The 25,816-nt window shown below is 36.7% G+C and overlaps 3 protein-coding genes across 4 annotated transcripts in view; all 3 read right to left on the reverse strand.

Moving 5' to 3' along the window:
• Positions 1 to 9,622, reverse strand: part of LOC107555597 (tumor necrosis factor receptor superfamily member 5-like) — a 15,266-nt gene extending 5,644 nt beyond the window's left edge. Inside the window, exons 1-3 of one of the 2 annotated variants that reach the window (XM_016238452.1) lie at positions 9,470 to 9,622; positions 4,749 to 4,932; positions 4,547 to 4,601 (exon numbers count right to left, since the gene is read on the reverse strand). In XM_016238452.1, coding sequence (XP_016093938.1) covers positions 4,547 to 4,559 — 13 coding nt within the window. In that variant the 5' untranslated portion in view covers positions 4,560 to 4,601; positions 4,749 to 4,932; positions 9,470 to 9,622. Of the gene's footprint in view, positions 1 to 4,546; positions 4,933 to 9,469 lie in introns of both variants that reach the window. The other variant, XM_016238451.1, reaches the window with a different exon arrangement.
• Positions 9,623 to 20,642: 11,020 nt separating this feature from the next.
• Positions 20,643 to 22,575, reverse strand: LOC107555598 (tumor necrosis factor receptor superfamily member 14-like). Its single transcript, XM_016238453.1, has 5 exons — positions 22,517 to 22,575; positions 21,995 to 22,120; positions 21,728 to 21,880; positions 21,142 to 21,223; positions 20,643 to 20,910 (listed from the first exon to the last, which is right to left on the reverse strand). Exons 1-5 carry the CDS (start codon positions 22,527 to 22,529, stop codon positions 20,715 to 20,717), a joined length of 570 nt encoding a protein of 189 aa, XP_016093939.1. The 5' UTR covers positions 22,530 to 22,575; the 3' UTR covers positions 20,643 to 20,714.
• Positions 22,576 to 23,285: 710 nt separating this feature from the next.
• LOC107555580 (mitotic spindle assembly checkpoint protein MAD2B-like) overlaps positions 23,286 to 25,816 on the reverse strand; it is a 5,794-nt gene continuing 3,263 nt past the window's right edge. Inside the window, exon 5 of the mRNA XM_016238426.1 lies at positions 23,286 to 23,296. The gene's annotated coding sequence lies outside the window, so the exon portion shown is untranslated. The remainder of the gene's footprint in view (positions 23,297 to 25,816) is intronic.

Below are 25,816 nucleotides of genomic sequence, written 5' to 3' on the forward strand. Positions count from 1 at the left end.
TTTAGTTTGAAGCGTGCATTTCTGTGGTAAGAGCGATCTCTTTTCAGATCATTACGGCGAGCACTAGCAAAGCGTTTAAGAGGATGTGTGCATCCGTGTTGTCGTTGTTTAACATCCGATGACACACATGATCTATGCATTATTTGTTCGGGCGAAGAGCACGCACGCGATGTCTCCGAGGGGGCAATCGGCGTGCATTGCGAGCGTTTTTCCAATGAAAAAGCTCCGCTCTCGTTTGTCTCTCTTTTCGAGGAAGAGACGGGCAGCCATCTGCTTCCCGCGATTCAGGTCCCGCCACTGCTGAGGCACGGAGGAGAATGAGCTCGTTGGGATCGCAGGTGGATCTGGCCGATGAGTTTGAAGAGGGGTTTCCCTCTTGCGATCGTCGGCTGTGGACGAGAGTGAGCCGCTGGAGGATGATGTTATTTCATTAACATTGTCTGATCCAGGGGCCAGTGCTTTGCTGGGTTCGGCCCAGCAAAAGCAGGAAATATCTGAGGAGGGCAAAGAAGCTGATGCTGAGCCTTACCAATCCTCCTGCTCTGCTTATGATGAGCTTTTGAAATGTATGGATCGGCGAGGCTTTACTTGCCGTGAAGCGGGTGAAGAAAGTGACGTCGCGAGGTCATCTCGATGAACGTTATTTTTCTGGCCATAACCTTCCAGCTCAGGTGAGCCTTCCTTTCTTCCTGTTTTTTTTCATGCAGACATTGAGAAGGAATGGAAGAGGCCGTCTTTTCCTCACGCATCCATCAATTCCAGCATACGAGTTATGCCAACATCGAGGCGATGCGCGAAAGCGGTTATGAGAAGATGCCCCTATAGAGAGACGCTGGCCAGCTTTCTCTCTATGGATGAGACGGCCTCTTTTAAGACTCCCTCCTTGACATCTAGCTAATGCAAGGGCATACGCAGCAGCAGCAAGTCGGGCTGTCGCTTCATTGCATACGATGGTGATGCTCCAAGCATATCAGGCTGACCTGCTGAAAGACCTGGATAAAGGAGGTCCAGGTCTGAGCCCGAACAACCCAGGGGTCCTGGACCTATGATGTTTGGTTGGTTCCATGGCTTCATAGTGACCACCTTAGGCTGAGTTTACACTGGCACAAAAAATCTGATCTTTCATTCACATCTGACACAGATCGGAATTTGTTGCACACGTGTAAACACAAAAACCCGCACGGGATCCGATTTTTTTGCTTCAGATCTGAGCCACTTCCAAATGTGGATTTTAATTGGATACACATCTGATATCTGGACATCCGACCTATGTCTAAACACACATATCCGATTCTCCACAGAACTCCTAATGCGAGGGCGGCGTGTTTGCTCATAAAGATTTTTTATGGCGTTTTAATGCCGGCGTGCTGTATGCGCTCGCACTTTATTGAGATGGAAACTTTTTATAGGTAAGAAATTGCACATTCAGGAGCTGGTTTTCAACCCCCGCCCCGTGAATTTTGAATATACAACAGCTAAAAGCTACATATATTGCTCAGCAATGAGGTGATAACTAAGCAGTTTTTGTAATTAAACCGACAAGCTTGTTTGCAATGCTTCACAATCGCTCGCTCGCACGTGGGTGCATGCATTCGTTCGTTCGTTCTTGTTCTCTCTCTCTCTCTCCTTAATTCGAATTCATTTCAATAAATATCATCTTTATTTCACTAAAGAATTCTACCTCTAACGAGCTGTAGATAAAATAGTCTAACAAATTAAAATTACCGTTATTTTCCAGTCTTTATCTGTTCAGTCAGATTTTCTGCTGCAAAACATCCATGACAGCCGTTGTCCATGTTGGCAAATAATAATGGCCATTCGAGGTGAATTATATAAATAATTTTAAAAGCACGGCCATTTAAAACCTGATGATCTACCATGTGCATAGTAAAGCGATTACTGCAGACAATCCTTTTGGGTGGGAATTAGGCTAATGTAAACACAGATATCGGATACCAGTCGTGTCAAAAGTGAATGTAAACAGACGTGCCAAAAAATCAGATATGGTCAAAAGATCGGATCTGTGCATTAAGACTTGCAGTGTAAACGCAGCCTTACTGATGGTCCGGACCAGAGGCTTCTTTGGACGGGGCTCTGACGCGGGAACCATGGTGTGTGAGTATGATCCATTTCTAAATATATATATATAAATATATATGTGTGTATCATTTTTGCACGGCACTGCAAAAATTTCCTGGACGTCCGGGCTGGGCTTATGCTTTCAGGCTGCCCTGTCCCTCACCAGGATATCCCCTCTTGCTGAGGCATCGAGCGGGAAGTATAGGTGGCATTTGCGAGAACCTTCTTGTGTAATACTGTCTCAGGCAGTGCTCCCCTCACCTTAGAGGGTTGTAGTTGAGCTTGCCTCTCCCGTTTGGCCCAGTACTTCCGGGTATCTGTCAGCAGATGCTTGGAAAACTCTAAATCCATATACTATTAAGTGCACACGTTAAGCTTTGTGCACTTTCTAAGTAAGTGTGCGCGTTATGCTTTGCCCACTTTCTAAAATCCACATAAGTGGTAAGTGTGCACGTTATGCTTTGTCCACTTTTCTGGAATCCTGTATGGTAAGGGTTATGCGTTATTAACCTTGTTCCCTTTCTCTGAGTTGGTTTAGACCCCGGTACTTTGGGCCCCACTCATCTAGTGTGTCTCTTTCGACACACTCTGGAAGCATCGCTCCCCTCACCATTGAGGGTTATTGTGAGCATGGTGCTTTTTTTCGAGCGTTTAATTCTCTCAGAGGAGTTGGATTCCTCGCTCCATGGGCTGTTCTCGTGGTAGTGTTGAGCAGTGCTCCCCTTTTATCAAAGGGTTACCTGGAATGAGCAGACTATTCCTCTGAATTCGGAGTTCTCCTCTCATGAGAAGTTGAGTTCTCTGTTTTCCAGAGCACCTGGAACCAGCAGCATCAGGTGAATTAGGCCCTTCCTCTGCCCCTCTGATGTCTGAGTGTTTGGCTAGGTTGCAGTACGCTTACCCTTCTGATTCTACAATCACGCTGTAGGTCGAGCCCCTCTCATTGAGAGCTGGGTTTGTGCTCCCTCAGCTAAAGTAAACTACTGCTAGCCATTCCAGCATTGGAACGTGCTGTAGGTAGAGCTCCATTCTCGACTGAGAACTGGGTTTGTTGCTCCCTCAGCTAAGTAAATTATTACTAGCTGTTCCAGCTTTGGAACATGCTGCAGGTTGAGCCTCCTCTCGTTTGAGAACTAGGGGTGTTGCTCCCTCAGCTAAGTAGCGAACGCAAGCTTCAGACAAAGAAGTGGATGATGTGTTCTCCCTGCGTCTATTTATACTATAGTCGCGCCGGTAGTGACGTCATGGCTGTCGCCGGCCAACCTGTTGTTGGTGTTTTTTCAATGTATGCTTCAGACACGGGTCACGACGAGGTGTTCCCCATAGCGACCCCTAGAGGACGCAGTGTCTCGTTCCCTACTCAGGGAACCATGGTTACATAAGTAACCTGAGACGTTATTTTGGGTATGTAGTTCGGGTATGTAGCAGATGGTGTATTCACCCAGCACCCTTTTATACAATGGTCGCCAGCCACCAGCACCAGCAATGTTATTTGTCCTGTTTAGACATGTACTTCAGACACCACGCTGAAGGCATTCCCCACAGCAACTGCCAGAGGATGAACAATAATTGCTTGACAATAACTGTGGAACACACAACACTATTTATACACTCATACACTTATTTATCTATCACACATACTTAGTCTACACCTCAAATTTGCACATAATATATCTGTACATACAAAAATGTCTTTTGTAATATACCTGCACATACAATTGTCAATTTATATATTGTTATTCCTTATTTACTTGTTCTATTTTTTTAATTTTTTTATTCTTTTATTATCTGTGTTTTTGTTCTGTTGCTGTCATTCTGTTGCACTGCGGAAGCTTCTGTCACGAAAACAAATTCCTCGTATGTGTAAACGCCAAGCATGTCTCCAGACCTAACCCCTATTGAGCATGTCAAGGTCTCTAACATCCACCAGCTCCGTGATGTCGTCATGGAGGAGTGGAAGAGGACTCCAATGGCAACCTGTGAAGCTCTGGTAAACTCCATGCCCAAGAGAGTTAAGGCAGTGCTGGAAAATAATGGTGGCCTCAGAAAATATTGACACTTTGGGCCCAATTTGGAAATTTTCACTTACGGTTGTACTCATTTTTATGGCCAGCGGTTTAGACATTAATGGCTGTGTGTTGAGTTATTTTGAGGGGACAGCAAATTTACACTGTTATACAAGCTGTACACTCACTACTTTACATTGTATCAAAGTGTCATTTCTTCAGTGTTGTCACATGAAAAGATATAATAAAATATTTACAAAAATGTGAGGGGTGTACTCACTTTTGTGAGATACTCTCTCTCTCTCTCTCTATATATATATATATACATATAAAAACAAATGATTTATGGCAGAAAAAAGCAGACAACAACAAACTTCTAATACTGTAAATAAATAAACACATAAAGATGAAAACATATATTAATAAAGTTAAGCATTATATGTTATAACTTGCAGTCTTACCAGGGGCACACATTGGGCAGCATTGCTTGTGTATCTCATATTCAGCACGAGCACACTGACAAGAACAAAGTTTATAGTTAAGAGGAACAATAAGTGTAATAAGAATAATGATCCTTAAAGCGAACATAGTCACAGTCTAGATCTATTCAGTCAATGTAACATTTCTTGCATGTCATTAGTACTGTGCTGTTTACAGCACAACCTTCAGAAGCTTCTCATGCTGTGATGTTGGTTGTTGTGTGCCTTAACAGTAAACAATATGGAGGGATTTCGTAGAAAACTGAGAGAAAAGGCGACAGTAGTTCAAGATTCTTCAAGACTCAGTTCTTGTACAGGTCGTGTTTCCACAAGCTTCTTGCAGACATATGCATTCTTTGGAAAACAAACTGAAACAGAAAAAGCAGAAAAAGAATCAGCTCATTGTAAACCTCCTTGTTTATACACTGTAGAAAATTATTACAAATTTCAGCAGCAAAAGGCTGTAAATGATACTATAAAAACCTGTTAATTGTTTAATGGTAAGTTTCCTTACTGTATATGATGAAAAACTGTTAATTCATTTTGTAATTTTACAGTAAAATACTGCTAAATGTACAGTTCTGAGGAGTGTAAAAGAATAGGTCATCCTATAATACATTTTTTTTTAAATTCCCTGAATTCTGTTTGTCAGCCAACATTTTATTTTTTTAATTGAAATAACTGCTTCATAGTTATTTCTCATCAGTTAAGCACATTATAGAGTTGTATGTTACATCTTACGTTAAATTAATGTTTACTGCATTATTTTAGTGTTGTGTGTAACCATGATAGTGTTTTGTATTTGTGTGACCGATTTTAGTAATTTGGTATATGAACATTATTTCAGTTGATGGAAAAAATCTTTGTACTGTAAAATTTATAAAACTGTAAAGGTTATAAAACTTAAAATGTTGCTACAATATTTTACGGTAAAATTCTTTTTACATACTGCAGATTTTTCAGAAAATTTCACCCTTTTTTAAACAGTGTACATTTAGGCGTTTCTTCAACTAATGACACATTTTGCTTGTGGATATTCAGGAAAAATACTAGTTTCACCCTCTCACAGATTTACTTATTTGTCTAACAATGTCCAACAATAAACAGTCATACATCACAAGGTAATTCTGTAATTTTAATAATTTTCTCTAAAACATTACAAACATTTTAAACACTGTCATTTTGACTAAATATATCAAATGCATATTGCATTCTACAATAGAAATAGTTGAAAAAATGACATTATTTTGGAGAATAAAATGGATGACTATGTTTCCATAATGAATCATGCATATGTGCTATGAAAGTGTAGAAACTTAAAAGTCTTATAAAGAACCTTTTTTAATAATAGTTTATTTTCATTAATATATTACTTATATTATATTACTCTACAATACTTTGTAGCATCTATTAGGGTTTATATAAAACAAACTGGACTTTGAGAATTTGTGTACTTTTATTTTTTAATTGACATGGGAAACTGTACTTAAAATGACATTGCTCAAAAACAGTTATTAGCTGAATGTGAATACATTAATAAATGATAATTAACACTGAACACGAATAAACAGATGAAAAAATAAAACAAAATAATAACACAAAATAAATGTAATGAAGGCCAAGTTCCAGTGTAAAATGTCTTGACAGGGTTTTTACATCCATCATTATGTGTTTTGGTGTAACTGAATGGCAGTTTCTCTCTGCAGATGATGAGGTTGTGGGATTTGACAGCATCTGCCTGTATACATAAATTAATTTAGACAGTGAGTTTCTTTCATAGAAGCAAAAGCAATACAGTTTGTAAGCCCTTCACAATGTTAAAAGAAAAAGGTGATAGAAGGTAATGGTAGTGCATGTTTACGCATAAATCCAAGTAAAAATTAAAACTTGATAACAATATGGATTAATATGCTTGTCACTTACCTGCTCTCCTCAGAACAGAAGAGAAGTAGGCTATCCTCAAATAAGCTGGTCAGAGCTGTTCACACGTTTTGTTAAACTGAAAAATTAAAATGCATAATTGTTATGAAACCAGTTACAATTTGAAGGTTCAAATTTATACACATTTTAAGGAGGGTATCAAGTACCTGTTGAAAGTGTAGTTGGATGGTTGAGCTCCAGAAAATCAAAGGATTTTTTTTGACAGTAATCATCTTTTTCATAGTGTGAGACAAAGGTAAAAAAATAAAAATAATAATAAAATAGAGTCAAACCAAAATTTATTCAGACACCTTCAACATTTCTCAAATTATCACAGTTTATTCGCTATAGTTTGGAAAATGGTAATAAAATGACAAGAACTCAGAGTTAAACTGTTTCAGAACAAATTCACCTTGATAATGTCAGATAACTTTGATAGAAAGGTATGTAATGGATTACAATCAACCAAAAATTATTCAGCTGTTCAATTTAAGTACACAATTAGATACAGTAATAGGTCAACCAATTACCAAGCAATGCTTAATTTTGTTCAGTCTGTGGTGTAAAAAGTTTGCATTATCAATTAAAGAAAAAACGCTTAAGCAAAACATGGTCAGGTCAAAGTGTCTGAATAATGTTTGGTCCCAAATTTTTATTCATTTTACTGGTCGTCCACTGTATGAAGAATTTTTGGGTATAATATGTCACAATTCACTTTATTTTGCTATCCTCACTTACATAATGCACACACTAGTAAAAAAAAGATCAAAAATTATATGTGGTGTCTGAATTTTTGGTTTGACTGTATATGAAAAAACATAAAAACTGTTCATTTAGATACAAAGTGCTCAGAGTTGAAGAAACACCTGTTTATTAAGTAGCTATGCAACAGTAGGTAAAATCAGAGGTGTAAAGAGTACCTAAAAACCATACTTGAGTAAAAGTACAGATAACTTACAGTGAAAATTACTCCACTACACGTTACAAGTCACCAATTCCAAAACAACTTGAGTAAAAGTCTTAGAGTATCTGATTTGAACAGTACTTAAGTATTTTACTTATAGGCTCAAAGATGCACAAGTCAAAGAGACATGCCAGTGAAAAACTGTAATGTTGTGGAGAAGCTGCGGAAAACAGGCAGAGGCAAGGATCTATGTGCACTCTTAAAAATAAAGGTGCTTCAAAAGGTTCTTCAAGCGATGCCATAGAAGAACCATTTAAAGAACCATCTCTTTCTTACCTTTTTATAATCTGAAGAACCTTCTTTCACCACAAAGAACCTTTTGTGAAACAGAAAGGTTCTTCAGATATTAAAGGTTCTTTATGAAACCATTTAGACAAAAAGGTTCTTCTATGGCATCGTGAAGCACCTTTATTTTTAAGAGTGTGCTGGTATTTCATGGAAAAACTAGAACAAACAATAAGGCAAAAACCAAAGGGAACAAAGAACAGAATAACTGACAAACAGACAACCATTACATTCAACAACTCACAAGAAACTAAAGAAAAACTAGGGCTATATATACACACAGGGGGCTAACAAGCTTAACAAGATAAGACACACCTGGGGAGACTAATCAAGGGGAACCAATGAACAAACAGACTACAAACTGACTACAAACACCACGGGAGATAGGAAGTGACATTAAAGTCTAGGGCAAGGCACAGAGAGCATTAAACAAAAACTAGAAACAATCAACCAAAAATTATTCAGCTGTTCAATTTAAGTACACAATTAGATACAGTAATAGGTCAACCAATTACCAAGCAATGCTTAATTTTGTTCAGTCTGTGGTGTAAAAAGTTTGCATTATCAATTAAAGAAAAAACGCTTAAGCAAAACATGGTCAGGTCAAAGTGTCTGAATAATGTTTGGTCCCAAATTTTTATTCATTTTACTGGTCGTCCACTGTATGAAGAATTTTTGGGTATAATATGTCACAATTCACTTTATTTTGCTATCCTCACTTACATAATGCACACACTAGTAAAAAAAAGATCAAAAATTATATGTGGTGTCTGAATTTTTGGTTTGACTGTATATGAAAAAACATAAAAACTGTTCATTTAGATACAAAGTGCTCAGAGTTGAAGAAACACCTGTTTATTAAGTAGCTATGCAACAGTAGGTAAAATCAGAGGTGTAAAGAGTACCTAAAAACCATACTTGAGTAAAAGTACAGATAACTTACAGTGAAAATTACTCCACTACACGTTACAAGTCACCAATTCCAAAACAACTTGAGTAAAAGTCTTAGAGTATCTGATTTGAACAGTACTTAAGTATTTTACTTATAGGCTCAAAGATGCACAAGTCAAAGAGACATGCCAGTGAAAAACTGTAATGTTGTGGAGAAGCTGCGGAAAACAGGCAGAGGCAAGGATCTATGTGCACTCTTAAAAATAAAGGTGCTTCAAAAGGTTCTTCAAGCGATGCCATAGAAGAACCATTTAAAGAACCATCTCTTTCTTACCTTTTTATAATCTGAAGAACCTTCTTTCACCACAAAGAACCTTTTGTGAAACAGAAAGGTTCTTCAGATATTAAAGGTTCTTTATGAAACCATTTAGACAAAAAGGTTCTTCTATGGCATCGTGAAGCACCTTTATTTTTAAGAGTGTGCTGGTATTTCATGGAAAAACTAGAACAAACAATAAGGCAAAAACCAATAATCATGTAAGATTTCTTGCATGAAAACAGCTGAACTGGATTAACTGGAATCTACGCCGGTGGAGGAGATGGGTAGAATCACTTTCACTTTAGAAATAAATCCAAATAAAGGATATCAAGAAATAGTACGATCATAGGCTATAATAGTATAATGATTCAAAGACCAAATGAACACAGTTATAGGCTAGGCTATAACCTATATTGGTCGATATTTTTCAGCTTGTATTTCTAACAAGTCTCGTGATATGCTAATTTGGACTTTAAACTTGCAGGTCACGCGATATCCTCAATAACAAAACTTTAAAACCACTTACCAGCAGATACAGGACTAATATCACTTCTTCTACTTTCACAAAACATTAGTCACAGACGTTGGTTGTCTTAAAATATAGCGGCGTTGTTTCAGTCTGTATTCCTAATATTGCGTCAGATAGACCAAGCCCAGTGTTTACTGCCAGCTCACAATAATGATCTTGTGTGGTTTTAATGGGGATTGCGATCACGGAAAATCGAAACTAACGATCGTCTCTGTAGATGAAGAGTGCCCTCTATTGTCTGAAAGAGATGTTTCCTGTTAACATTGTGTTTAGCTTATTCAATTGATTGAATTTTTGATAGTGGGCCGTCCAACTAATATGTAAATACAAATAATTAATATTCAGTAAAAAAAATTAATAATATAAAAAAAAACAAATTAAATTATATAGAGTGCTGAAACTGCTTTGAAAAGTTATATGTCATCACTGAAGTATACTTTGTATTCCTAATATTGCGTCAGATAGACCAAGCCCAGTGTTTACTGCCAGCTCACAATAATGATCTTGTGTGGTTTTAATGGGGATTGCGATCACGGAAAATCGAAACTAACGATTGTCTCTGTAGATGAAGAGTGCCCTCTATTGTCTGAAAGAGATGTTTCCTGTTAACATTGTGTTTAGCTTATTCAATTGATTGAATTTTTGATAGTGGGCAGTCCAACTAATATGTAAATACAAATAATTAATATTCAGTAAAAAAAATTAATAATATAAAAAAAACCAAATTAAATTATATAGAGTGCTGAAACTGCTTTGAAAAGTTATATGTCATCACTGAAGTATACTAAATAAATTGTAAGAGAGCACGTACTTTGTGGTATTAAAAAGAGCCTGCTTTAATATTATTTCCAAAAAATTTATAAATTTAACAAATCTATAAAAATATTTATTGAAACAAAACAAATTTAACATACTGTTTCTTTAAAAAAAGTGTTTTAGAAAGTTAATAATGCAGATGTACAATATACAGTTTAGTAATATGCTTGTTAGCTCATATTCATATTGCTGCTACACTTTTTCTTTTTTTTTTTTGAGGCTTGGAACACACAATACTTCATAAGAAAATCCTATGTGCCCCTCAGTTTGTTTCAAGGGGTTTTTCTTGGGGTAGCTGCTGGACTTCAGACATGAAAACTCCTTCATGTGGATCGAGTCGAAACGGGGCTTGTTCTTCCAGTCTGTCTGCCTCAATATTTTTTCGGCCAGCAACAACTGAAAACACAATGAAGGAAAGCATTATTTTTCAACTTGTATAAACACAAATAATGTTATGCATTGCTATCTCAAAGTCAAAATATATTTTCATAAATAAATCTAATACTATGCCATTGAAGTTTCTCATCTTTGCATTGACTTTGTATGTAATCTACTCGCGCGAATAATTAAATTCGCGTTTGGTGTGAACACACTGTTAGTCCTTGTCCTGCGCAAATATAACACACATTCTAATTTCAATAAATGTACTAACAATCTCTTCTTTATTCCAAATCTTCATTTTGTGGAACCTACTCACCTTGCTCACACACAGAGCAAGAAAAGCATTTTGATGAACTACTGGGTTCGTCTGAATAAGTTGAAGCAGGACATGCAACACAAGTTGTGCTGGTATCTATAGAACAATCCCAATAAACATGGTTTCCTACAAATGTAAAATATGAAAAACATTAATTCTCTTGATGAATTAATGATGATGTAAAGTCACTCTAGTGAAATGCTGTGCTCTGTCGTAAGATTGTGACCTCCTCAGTGTCATCAGAATCAAATATTTGTATAAACTGATGACTTTCTTCTCAAATAAGCATATGACCTCACTTTCCCAACTGAAAGTCATTTCCATTTTTTACATGCAGACATTTGATTATAGCCAAACAAAACATTTTACTTTACACAAAATTTACATTTTCTAAGAGCTGGTTTTTATGATGGAAAATCGAAAATTGTAACTTGGAAAACATTTTTTTGGCTTAATAAAAGCTGAAAAATCTTTAAGTGTTTGTCACTGATTCAAACAGTTTTTCAGGCAGAACCCAACATTACACAATGTATACTGTACCTGGTGCACAGATGGGGCAGCATTCTCCATTTACCTCATATTCAGCACGAGCACACGCACTGAAACAAAGTTTAACGCTCAAAGCGACAACAGCAGCAATGGATACGATAAATCTGAACTTAATCATGTTCATACAAAGTGAAGTGCAGGTTAATCCAGTTGAAAGTGCAGGCAAACATTTCTTCACCAGACTTCATGAGTTTCATTATGGTTTCTTCAACACATTAAATGAAGTACTGGATTTTCAGTCACAGATTTGTAGCACTTTAGATTTCCTCATCAGCTGCAGCTTATGGAGTCTTTGGGAATCTTGGAACATTCAAGACCCAACAGTAAGGAATCAGGAAATCCCTTAGTTATAATGAAAAGTGTGTAACAAAGGACTTCTTGCAACTGACTGCAGACTCCTTGAGACAGAGAATCGATTTCTCTGTCTAGGATCCACACAATGGCAGGTCTCCTCTTGAAACACCTGAGTGAGCAGCTGCATTCTGTAAAGAGCTGAAAATGACAAAATGACAATAAGTTCTAGACCAAGATCAACATAAATGCTAGTTTGTGACCCTGGACCACAAAACCAGTCATAAGTAGCACGGGTATATTTGTAGCAATAGCCAAAAATACACTGCATGGGTCAATATTATAAATTTTTCTTTTATGCCAAAAATCATTAAGGTATTATGTAAAGATCATGTTCCATGAAGATATTTTGTACATTTTCTACCATAAATATATCAAAACTTAATTTTTGATTAGTAATATAACATGCTAAGAACTTCATTTGGACAACTTTAAAGGCGATTTTCTCAATATTTCGATTTTTTTGCACTCTCAGATTCCAGATCTTCAAATAGCTGTATCTTGGCCAAAATATTGTCATATCCTAACAAACCATTTATCAATGGAAAGCTTATTTGTTCAGCTTTCATGTGATGTATAAATCTAAATTTCCAAAAATGTACTCTTATGACTGGTTTTGTGGTCCATGGTCACATTTAAAGGTTGATTAAGTGATACACAGCCCAGTCCAGAATGATTGCATATGTATAAAACAAAGATCCATACACAAAACTATTTTATTAGGGAAAAATACTAAACAATCAACAATATTATTGTTGTGTGACAGATTTGAGTAATTTTGGTATATGAACATTATTTTAGTTAATGAAAAATGTTTTTTACTGTAAATGTAAGGCTACAAAACCTAAAAAGTTGCTACAATATTTTATTGTATAAAATTTCACTGATTTCTTTTTTTTAACAGTGTACAATGAGTGTTTCTTCAACTAAGGACACATTTTGCTTGTGGATATTTTGAGAAAAAAATACAAGTTTCACCTTCTCACAGATTTACTTATTTGTCTACTAACAATATCCAGCAATAAACAGTCATACATCACAAAGTTAATTCTCCAATTTTAATAATTTTCTCTTAAACATTACAAACATGTCAAACACACTGTTATTTTGACTAAATATATCAAATACTGCATTCAAAAGAAATGACGGTTGCAAAAATGACATTAGAGAATAAGAGAATAAAACGGATGACTGTTTCAGACTAAATTCAAAAGTTTCCATAATGAACCATGCTTTATGTGCTATAAATGTGTTATGTCGAAATTTAAAAGTGTTATGAACCTTTTTAATAATAGTTATTTTCATTAACATAGTACTAATATTATAATATTTGCTCTATAATACTTATACATTGTTGCTCTTTTGTTAGTTTTGACTGCTTTTATTGTCCTCATTTGTAAGTCGCTTTGGATAAAAGCGTCTGCTAAATGTAAATGTAAATAATTTGTAGCATCTACTAGGGTTTTTACATAAAGCAAACTGGAGAAGAATTTGTGTTTTTTTTAAGTGACATGGGAAATTGTACTAAAATGGCATGGCTCTAAAAACAGTTATTAGCTGAATACATTAATAAATGATAATTGACACTGAACATGCATAAATAGCTAATAAATAAAAACACAAAATAATAACCCAAAATAAATGTAATGAAGGCCAAGTTTCAGTGTAATGTCCTGACAATGTTTTTACATCCATCATTATGAAATGAATGGCAGATGATGAGGTTGTGGGATTTGACAGCATCTGTCTGTGTACACAAATGAGTTTAGACATAGAGTCTCTTTAAAGGGTTAGTTCACCCAAAAATGAAAATTCTGTCATTAATTACGCACCCTCATGTCGTTCTAAACCCGTAAGCCCTCCGTTCATCTTCGGAATACAAATTAAGATATTTTTGATGAATTCTGAGAGCTCCCTGACCCTCCCATAGACAGCAATGTAATTACCACGATCAAGGTCCAGAAACATAGCAAGGAGATCGGTAAAATAATCCATGTGACATCAGGGGTTCAACCGTAATTTTACGAAGCGACGAGAATACCGTTTATACGCAAAGAAAACAAAAATAATGACTTTATTCAACAATTCGTGGAACTATCCCTTTAAAGGTGCAGTAGGACATCTTGGAAAATGCTAACTTTAGCCTGATAGCAATGAAAGCGAACGTCCCACCCTCCCTGCAAATCACCATCCAAAGCCACGCCCCCTGAACGCATGAATGCACACAGTCCAGACGACCAGAGACAACATTACTACAATACATAATATGTCACTAACCGAGAAAAATGTATAGTACAGTTAGTAAAAGTACTACAAGTACTATTGTTTTATTGTTATTATTATTTTCTTTTCTTTTATGTAAAGCACAAAGTCAATGAAGATGCTCAGAACGAACATTTTGATTGAACGAACATTTCTTGGTCCTACACCTTCCACAGAATATATAAATACATTTAGACCACTTGACTTAATGATTGCTATCGGGATGTGAAGAGACTTTCAACCAGCACAACAAAAAATGTTTCTGAAGACAATCACCTATTGCACCTCTAATAGAAGTAAAGGCAATATAGTTTGTGAGCCCTTCACAATGTTAAAGGGAAAAGGTGATAGAAGGTAATGGTAGTGCACGTTTATGCATAAACCCAAGTGAAAATTAAAAACTTGATAACAATATGGATCAATATGCTTGTCACTTAACTGCTCTCCTCAGAAGATGAGAGAAGTAGGCTATCCTCAAAAATAAAGGCTTTTACTAGTAAGAATTGTATTTCTTATATGTGAAATTGGAATTTTAACTAGTAAGATATCAATTATTGATATCAACAATTGAATTTTAATGGCAGCCTATGGGGACATTTAACTAGGGAAAATACAATTACAGATATTAAGAATTATAGTTTTTACTAGTTGAAATTTAATTTCTGATATCAAGAATTAGCATCTGTTACTAGTGGAAATGTAGTTGCTGATATCAAAAATAGCTATTGTTACTAGTAGAAATCCAATTCCTGATATCAAAAATTAACATTTCAACTAGTGAAAATTGAATTGTTGATATCAAGAATTCATATGTGAAGGAATAAAAGTCAAAATGGCTTGCCATAATGCCTTAACTAAAGGTGTACCATTTCTAGGCATGTTCCCCGAACTATACCTTAGGAGGTTGCTTAAAGGGTCACGTTGGTGCCGAACTCTTATTACAAAGTAAAAACAAACACTCTTCTTTGATCCATGAACGTTTCTCTCAGTTAATGTGCGCAATGTCATAGCAAATCAACACATGCTGTTGTGAATAATTAAGCGAAGCCTCTTCTCATAGGATAAGAACACGCATTCTCATGAATAATTTAATAGACACCGACCCGTCATCGATGTACTATAGTCCATTGTCACGTCACAAATTGTGACGTCAACACGATGTAGATTTTAAACCCAGAAGATGAAAATAGCGCAAAAAAAGCTTAAAATTAACCACTTTTCTCCAACAGTTGGATGCTAACATTGTCTTCTATGATGTGCAACACAAACACCTCTGCTAAAATCTTAGAAAAAGTAGTCTGGGGTTTCATGGCCCTTTAAGACATACCTTCTTACATGCGACGTTAATAAGTACTGTCCATGGCGGTGGTGCTGAATTGGTTGATATCAATGGCTTGAGAATCGATTATTTATTCTATGCACGGGCTGCTTCACTGCGTTATGTGAAGCATGTTATATATGTAAAAATATATGATATATACCACATAAAATACAAAAGAAAAAAACTACTTAATAATTTAACAGCTTTTAACAGAAAATAATAACACCTTGGGCCTACATTGTGAAACAATGTAAAACATTGTGGTAAGAGTGCTTTCCAACAAGAAGCACTTCAGAAAGAGTTGAAATTGCATTTATCAGGACTCAAGGGATCTTAAAAAATAATCCAAATTGCAAACTAAGTCCAACCCTGGATATTTTATGTAATTTCGAACCTGCAACCTCATGCCCAAACATAGCTTATATCACTAACTGGCAGTATGCCTTCACTGGCTTTTGAATGGGTCATTTATATTATCATAATATATTTTACATAGTGTCTTCATTTACTCCACAACCAGGGTTGATTGCTCAGCAGCCACATCACATATTGATGCAAATAACTAATTTATGTTATTGGATGACCTACTTAATAAAAACGCAACAGGAGAAGCATATTATATAATCAACAGCTAGGCCTACTATTGCGGAGAAAAGAGAGAACGAGAAGAGCTGCCAGCAGCTGAATTTGTCTCTACAAAGGCGGACCAACAAGATGTAAAATCTGCTGAATTTGCTTTTTATTTTTATTTATTTATTTTTTCTAAAGTTTTAGTACACATATACACTATATGGCTCCGCGGATGGCGCCGTCTTTGATTTTGCTATGTACTATTATATTCGTATAGAATGAGATGTAAAGAACTGTGAACTGTCAAAAGTGATAAGGTATAGCTAGTCCAGACCAAACTTAAAGTATGACAAATGTATACTTAACTGAGAATGTTTCGGGAAACACGTATTAACGATAAGGTACAGTTTACGGTACAACTTAACAATGACGTAACGTTAAGAAGGTTTCAACAAACTCAGCCCTGGAGTCCTTTCAGGATCGGATAGCTATCCGATCAGAGAAAACGCATGAAGTGACCAAGTGTCAACAGGCCCGAACATGCAGTGTAGTCGGATGAAATTGCCACCTTGGAATTAGGCTATAAGGTGGTTCACCGGGTGCATTCTGAGCAATTTTGAGATACTGAGCTTCAAAGTTTTGCATTCCATTGTAGACAGATTAAAAAAATAAATAAAAAGTCCCAAAATGTGCACAACTTAACAAAACACACACACATAATGTAAACAAGTTGTCACAGAATAAAAATATGTGAATAACTAAATTTTTATAAAAATGTCTGATAGAACTGTCACGGTTGCTACTGCGGAGGAGCGAAGGAGCACAGAGACATCGAAGAATTCACGAAGAACAGTCTTTATTAATCTACACCAAGGGGTAACACAGGGCAGGCAGGAACACACACGTAGCACATAGGAATTACGTTTAACACTGGACAAAGGAACCAAGGAACAGACAACACTTTAAATACAGAAGTAATTAGGGAAAATAGACGAGACACACCTGAACCAAATCATACAATCACACATGGGAGACAGAAACTGGGTCACGGAGCCAGGGTGGACCAGATGGAGGGAGGAGCCAGGGTGGACCAGACGGAGGGAGGAGCCAGGGAGGAGACAGGAGGGACTTGGAGCAGGCGGGACCCAGGCCACAGCCATGAAGGCGACCCACAGTGAAGCCAACGGAGAGAGGAGCCATGGTGGAGGAAGTGCTGACAACTCCAGGGGACCAACCAATGGTGGCGGAGCAGGTGGAGGAGGAGTCCGAGGCAGAGACGGAGAGCTGATGAGCCAGGGCGACTGGGAGGATCCGGAGGGCCAAAGCAGCGCAGATGGCTCAGGCGACTGAGGCAGAGGTGTGGATCCGGAAGGCCGCGGTGGAGCCGGAGCGACAGAGGCCCGAGGTGGAGCTGAAGGGAAGGAGGAGCCTGACAGAGCCGAAGGGATGAGGGGAATGGAGTCCCGAGGCGGCGGATGGTCGACGACTGACCATGGTGGTGCTGGAAGGACAAGGGAGGCCGGCGGAGCTGGTGGACTGATGGGCCACGGCGGAGAGGAGGGAGCTTGCTACTGCGTAGGAGTGAAGGAGCGCGGAGACGTCGGAGAATTCACGAAGAACAGTCTTTATTAAACCACAACAAGGGGTAACACAGGGCAGGCAGGAACGCACACGTAGCACATAGGAATGACGTTTAACACTGGACAAAGGAACCAAGGAACAGACAACACTTTAAATACAGAACTAAACAAGGGATAATAGACGAGACACACCTGAACCAAATCATACAATCACACATGGGAGACAGAAACTAGGTCACGGAGAGCACATGAGGAGCAAAACACACACACAGACAGTCCAGGGGTGTGACAAGAACCTTACAATTTCAAGGTGACGAAATTTTGTACTGCAGGCAAAAGCCTGTTTGACTTTCTTTACAATACGAGTTTAGTTACAGTAGATGGTAAATGCACCAGCAAAAACATGCCATTCCCCATCTCACTTTAACATATAATTTCAAAATAACAACAATATTTTATAACTAAATCAATTAACAGACCATTATCCAAAGACTAACACACATCACCTCAAAACTAGTCTATCAGAAACAATTTCATAAAAATTGATGTTCTGATGAAAATATTAAGAACACAACCATTCAATATATGTGATGCGGTCTAGTGACATCAGGGGTCAATGGGACTGGCTTAACATTAGGGCTCAAATGATTAGTTGACATTATTCACAGCATCAACAATAAAAATACGATCAACAAATATATTTGATGTCAAGTAGTCGTTTGATCTCATATCACCTAAAGCAAGCAGCTTTACAGTATTAAACATGAAAAAAACAGTGTCAGTGTCGCTTTCAGTTAGAATTACAACTTGATGTTCTGTTATTAAGCAGCTCTCCAATGTGGAGCTAGATAATGATAAAATCTTTTTATTAGTGAATTCAAAAATAAATAAATAATAATAAATTAATTAATTAATTAACTAAATCCTATTATTACATCAAAATGACCGTTTGGTTTGCATAGATTAAAGCTTAATCTAGCTCAGGACTGTTTAGATTATTATAACACTACACACACACACACACACACACACATACAAATGGGCACTTCAGCAGTTCTTTGGGGTGGCTGAGGTGCTATATAGCACCGCTAACGTGTAAAGAACCAGTTAAGACCAGTATAGATCTTCAGCGTTTTTTTTGGAGTGGTTAAGGTGTTATATAGCCTGGGCCTGGACCACCCAATTAAAGGCTCAGTCCACCCTGGCCCCACACCACAGCCAATCACAAAATTGGTGTGATATTCAATTGAGTTCCAAATATTTAAATTTTTTGTCCTGGGGCCATCATCAAAGATGCTCGGGACAGTTGATGGATTTGTCACTGGCCTGATCGGGCTACCACTGTGTCTTCATGAAAGTTTACCATTTGCATGTGATTTTCTGCCTTGCCAGTGTAAACATTCAATCGATTTTAAAGCATTCAAGCGCAAGAAAATGTGCAGCAAACCTCAATTCGGTATTAGTGCATTCTCTGTGTGTGTTCTGTGTACCTACAGTGTGCATATAGAGAGCCGTTTATCTGTGATAATGCATGAACCCAGAGTTCTCTATTTTGATTTCTTGCGAATCTCGCGAGAATTAGTAGACCACCCAGGTAATTCTTGGTTATACTCTTGAAGTACTCTTAGTACTGTTCTACTAAGGATTTGGACATACTTATTTGTTCGCCTACTGTTTTTTGCCTACTACATAAGTATGGGAAGTATAGAAGTATGTGGTTTCAAACACAGCGCTTATGACAGCTTGGTTATGACACTTCGTATTTTGAGTGCGACGCAGAGTGTGTGACGCAGAGCTGCCTTCACATGCTATCGGAATGATACATAAATAGTTTCCTAGTCGGAAATTGGACATGAACTGCCTCTCAAGTCGTATTTAAAACTGGGAATCTCTATCAAATTAAACATGGAGAGTAACATAGCTGTAGTAAAGTTTTATTTGTTTTTCGCACATCATTGACATTGATTTCTCCTGCTCTTACAGTCATGTTTACGTAAATAAATAACCATTTGATGCATATTGTATGTATTGAACACAGCGAAAAGAGCATTTATTTGACCGAAATTTAGGAATTGTAAGCCTGCTAAATATCTTGATGTTTATATGGTTATTCAAAACGTGTTGGGTATTGACTAAATATCTTATATACCTTTTGGCTTTAATAAGATTTCCTCAAGAAACAGACAAGAATGAACTCATGATTGGGCCTTCCACCAAGGATCCTGTTCTTTACGACAACCAAGCACTTGAACGTGACTAAACTCGTAATTAGAACTTCAGAAGTGGAAAGTAGGAAGTTTCCGATAGCATGTGAAGGCAGCATAAAATAGCAATGCAAACTGTTTACTTAAATTTTTCAAGTTCTATTTCAAGTTCTATGCAAATTCCATTTTAAGTGTAACAGTGCAAATTTCATTTTAACAACCATTTAAATTGTAATTTACTTACATTATATCCCTTGAATACTAGCAGTGTACCTGCTTTCAGTATGATGTGCAGATTGCTTCTTTTTGAGTTGTAAGAATTCCATGGTTGAAAATAATGAAGAAGATTTAAGTATTGTTCATTTGCATTCAAATATAATATAATATTAATAAAATAACATGAAAACGATATGGACAATTAAAGGTTTTGGAAAAGTAAAGTTAAAATGATCAAATAACTACTAAATCAGTTTAAACTAAGGGTCAAATGTACACAGCAAAGAAGAAGGTGGTCTAAAAGTGGTCCATACTTTTGAAATTTGTCACTCATTCACTCATTAGACACAGCTTATGGGAGCACACCATCTGATTGAAATACCTGTGTGTCTACTGAATAACATCTCCTGTTGTGGGTGCACACAAACTCAAAGTAAAAAGGTAAAACATACAGTAATCAAACCACATTGACCAAAACTGGGTCACTGAGTTTGTTCAACTCATTTTGTGGTACTCACTGTAAAAGTTTCAAACCACATATACAGGGTATAGAAAATCTGGCAGAGGCTGAAAATAACCACAATAAGAAGGCATTATAAATGATAAACTATTTATTTACATAAAATGTACAAATTACATACAAATGTAGAAATCCAAGCAAATTTTGTAAATTCCCTTATTCCTGATTTGCTTGATGATAGTGCAGGATATTTTTTTTCTTTACAATAATTACAGTTGAGCCTATAACAAACGCCAGCACACACACTCCACACACAGACAGAATCAGTAAATAAAAAGGTTTTCCATTACTACACTCAGCATCGGTCGTCTCTGTTCCTGCCTTGACTGTAGTTTTGCCAAGAGATTCACACCTGTTAGAGAGAGGGGTAGTGATCAAGTTCAACTTTAACTTGCCTTTGTGTTTATAAGAAGCTCTGATACAAATATATCTCTTGTGAAAAAAGGGCTCCAATTAACCCCAAAATCTGTTGATGCAGATTGCAAAACAACAATTAAACAAACTTTACTCTTGGAACCTGTGGAACATCAGTGTTTAAATATCAGATGATAAATATGAAAACTAGTGATGAAACGATAATTACTTTGTATGTAATTTGCAGAGTGTACCATCTGAATATGAACCAGCAGGACAGTCATCACACACTGCATCACTGAATTCTGTTCCTACAGAAACACAAACAGAAATACAGTTAACATACGCAATTAATTGAATATCACTAATTAAATGGTGCGATACTTATAACCTTTGACCTAGGATAGCTCAGTTCTGTTCTAGCTGAAATCACAGCTCTTAAATTAGCTAGTGACATTATTGTTTAGTAGCATCTGGCACACATGATGATTTGCCAAATCTGCCTAATCACAATTGAGCAGACTTTGCCAGATGGTTGTGCTGTCAGTCACAAACAAACACTGTGGTAAAAACCTTCTGACCACTGTTTGTGTGTCAGTGTTGAGTATCCAGTATAAAACTGGAAAGCTTTGGAACAATATGCAAAATTCCATATTTATTTATTATAAATGCAAGCAATGTTATTGTTCTCAGATGTCATCTCAGCCTATCAGTTTGTGTGGATAAAAAAGTAAAAAATTTCAAAGCTGCTTTAAATTAAATTAATTATATTATACCAGACATTAGATAGTTTAGACAGATTACAATAGACTGACCGGTTTGGTTGATGTATTGTTCAGGTGAGCAGGTTGAATGTTTAATTGCCTTTGGACAGTTTGAGAGAAACTCTAAACAGTAATATCCTGGCAGAGGTTCACACACTGTATTTGATATTAATGTACATGCCTTCTTTACTCTGAGCCCATTACCTTTGACAAGAAAGGAAACAAATTAGTCAATTGTAGTCAATTTGACAATGAGAATTCAATAAAAATACATTTGGAAACCACCATGACTTACTAGAAATAAACAGTTTTACTCACTTGGATCACAGAATGAACAAGGCAGACATTCTGTCAGTCCATTAGGAGCATCAGTGTAGGTCATCACAAGGCATAAATCACATGTTGTGCTTGTGTACTCATCACAATGTTTATGAGCTCGCTTTCCTAGAAAATAAGTCTGGAGTAAATAATCTGAATAATAAAAGTAATCAGACTTGAGTAGGGCTGGGTAAAAATACAAATGTCCTATGAACAATCAATATATTGATTCTGTTTTGATTCTTGATTGATCTTTTACTTTATGCTTATTTTCAGCGAAACCTATATAAATAGATTTTACACTGTATCTAAATAGCTTAACCTGCCCCAGTTGCTATATGCCTATACTATACCAAATAAAGGGAAAGTACCCAGAATGTTTAGTTGATGAGATGGCACCTGTTGCTTTGCATAGCCCACAGAAACAACACCAAAGTAGTACCGGGGGGGAAATCATATGACCCCTTTAAGTATCTGACTTCTCTTGCATTGTGGTGATGAGTGAAGGACAATCAGACTTACCTGGATCACACATTGGGCAACACTCTCCATTAATTTCATATTCTGCATTATTGCAAGTTGCCACAGTTTACTGTGACTGGCTGCAGTATGGTCATAAACTCTGCCCTCTCCTTGTAAATAAATGGGACTTATGCCAAAAAAAAAATTTAATCTAATTACACTTTAAATAATTTTTCCCCAAAGGTGGTTTCTGTCATTTTACTTTGTTCTTATCACGTTGATATATGTTCAAGTGTACTTTTCTAATAAGTTCGGTTTTAGTTATTTGATGCTGTAAAAACAGTGTGTGGTTTCATGATTGTGTGCTTGTGATTGATCAATTTGGACAGGGCCTTCATTCGGCAGCTTCACCTCATGATTACCAGCAAACTCTGGCTCCAAATGACATCATCAGCACAAAATGACTGTGGCCATATATGCAATATACTGTATGGGTGCAGCAGGAGCAATGATATTACGCAGCGCCTGAAAATAGGCTAACTTCCGTCAACATAACCAACTACACAAACTTAGTTCCGGTCACGTTGGAAGTTACCTAGCTGGGGACTATTTTCAGGCGCTGTGTAATATCATTGCGCCTGCTGCACCCAAAGTTCCTTGATTATTACGCCGGAATGAGAGTATAGTTCCTAGCCATATTGGCCGAGAAAATCGCAACTTTTCATTTTCCGTCGGTCTTAGTACAAGATGTAACGGTAACACTTTAGAATAATGGTCCGTTGTTAACAAGTAACTATGCAGGTAGTAATAGGTAGTACTACATTAACACTTAACTTAATACTATTAACTAATAGAGAAGCAAGATTAACTAAGCAGTAAGCAGTAGCAAATTTAGGACAAAGTTAGTTCCTTATTAGATATTTGATAATTACTAAAAAAAATATCCTCATCGAGAACTACTTGTGAACTATGACCAGTTAATAAAGAATAACCAATTAATTACTAATCACAACAGCAACGTCTTAAAAGTGAACAATTTGTGGTAACTAATTTATGAATTTGATATCCCCCAAATAAGTCGGCTACATTTTAAAATTGTGACTACTACTCTTACCAAAGGATGGATGTTCAAACGTAAACATAGAATAACAATAAAAATGAAAATTCACTTAAAAATATTATTAATTAAGAAGTGATGCTGACAAGCTACTGGTAAAATATCACTAGTGCTTCACACAAATGTATGACTGTACAGTATGTCAGATATAAAATATGTTAAATAACTTATTAATTTACTTGTGAGTAATTACTGAGGAGTTAACGTGCTTGATATTGCAAACTGGTGTGTCTTACCATATTATTTTTAATGCTTTATCTTAATTATGAACACAATGGTTTGTAGTGCAAACAATTTTACCATTTACTGCACTTAGTTATTTCCCTACAGCAGCTAACGAACCGGAGATTTCACACATTACCAGAAAACGGCTTACTTCCGCATTGAAAAATAAGGTGGATAGCTCACCTGAAAATGAATAAAATCACAGCCAAGAAATACTCAGCCATCTCCCTATGATCCTGAGGGATTCTTCAATACTGTGGATAGTAACTATTCACATTCTGTGCACAGAACATTTCTATCCCTATCCTTTTAAATAGAATGTTGACAAAAAGCTTAGTGACTAAAGAACATAGATTGAATCTAATATAATGTAAAAGCTGTTTTTAATGTGTAATCTTTCTTTGTGTGCTTCCCAATTACATCCATTCTCACTTTGTTATTTTGGAGCAGTCATAAAATTGTATTAAAAATAAGGACAATTTCCTCACAGTGATAAAAACTGAGAAAAAAACACAATAAAAATTAAACGGAGGCAAAAATAGTTATACTTACTTAAGACACAATCCAGCTTGAACTTCCCTATTACCAATGATTTAAACATTCCTGTTGTCAACGTTTAAAAAAATCCAGTCCCAATTTCCTTTGGAAAATCCCATGCATTTGATTTCTCAGGGGACTAGTGAGTTTGCTAAAAAAAACAGCAAATAATTTGTACAGAGGTTGTGCGAAGAAAAACACAGACTTGGCAGATTCGGACAGGATTACAATGGCGATGTATGTCTGTGAAACACAAATTTCTCTAACCCTCTGGTGAAACTAGAAAAAAACCAGTTCCAGTTCTGCTTATCCAGTCCGATGCAAAGCATGCTGAGAACTAAAGTCCACTGCCCAGTTGTAAAAGTTATCAAGAGAACTTGTGTTTTTAAACTATTTTTTATTATTTTGATGTAATGATTAACACCATGTCAACAGAATGCACCAAAATAATGTTTGTGAATTAAAAATATTTAATTAAACCAATAAATCAGAATTACACTTCTGATTTTCTTTGACTTTATCAAACACATAAAAACGAGGTTGTTTGTTAACATTAGTTGATGCATTCATTATCATGAACTAGCAATGGACAATACTTCCACATCTCATTTTGTAAACATGTATCTGGAGTCACGACAGAGGTAGAAATTAGCAGTGAAAGAACAACATTTTTTATTAAAAATAAAACAGGACAATTTCAGCACAATGAACATGAGCAAAAAGGTGATAAAAATTAAACAGAGGTAAACGATTCAGATATACTGACAAACATTAGTTCTACTTACTTAAAGGGGTCATATGATGCGATTTCAATTTTTCCTTTCTCTTTGAAGTGTTACAAGCTCTTGGTGCATAAAGAAGATCTGTAAAGTTGTGAAGACTAAAGTCTCAAATCCAAAGAGATATTCTTTATCAAAGTTAAGAGTCAACCATGCCTACCTAAAATGGCTTGTTCTAACACGCCCCCACATATCTATGTCACGATGTGGGAAGATTTGCCTAACGCCGTCCAAATGTTCACGCAAAGAAGGAAGGCGTAAATTTAATTCTCGCTGTAGTATTGTTGCTGCCGCCATGTCTAGAGCTGATACGTGCTGGTTGCTGAGGAAATACATCAACTTCACGCGGTGGATCGCCGGATCGGCTTTCACTGTGGACGAAGCGGAGTCCAGCCCGGGGTCGTCACATGTGGTTGCCGCAAGCCCTCCGGACGCTCCTTCATCGAATCCGCCGGCCGTTCTCAAGCTCACTGGCCTCCTCTCACTCTAGGCTGCCACCGCGTGTGACACTGTGTTTCATTGTGAAAGCGAAACTACTTTGTTTGCCCTTCCAAAAGAGGACACGACTAGAAATCAGTGGTTAAGTTGTATTTACAACACTGTTCACTTCAACCCAAATATTCAGATGTGTGCAGCACATTTTATGGAGGACTGTTTCCTGAACCTGGGAGAGTATACTACAATGCCGGCTGTTCTGACTCA

The sequence above is a fragment of the Sinocyclocheilus grahami genome, unplaced genomic scaffold (genome assembly GCF_001515645.1).
Source record: "Sinocyclocheilus grahami isolate Dianchi unplaced genomic scaffold, SAMN03320097.WGS_v1.1 scaffold539.1, whole genome shotgun sequence".
In the NCBI taxonomy this organism is placed as follows: Eukaryota; Metazoa; Chordata; class Actinopteri; order Cypriniformes; family Cyprinidae; genus Sinocyclocheilus; species Sinocyclocheilus grahami.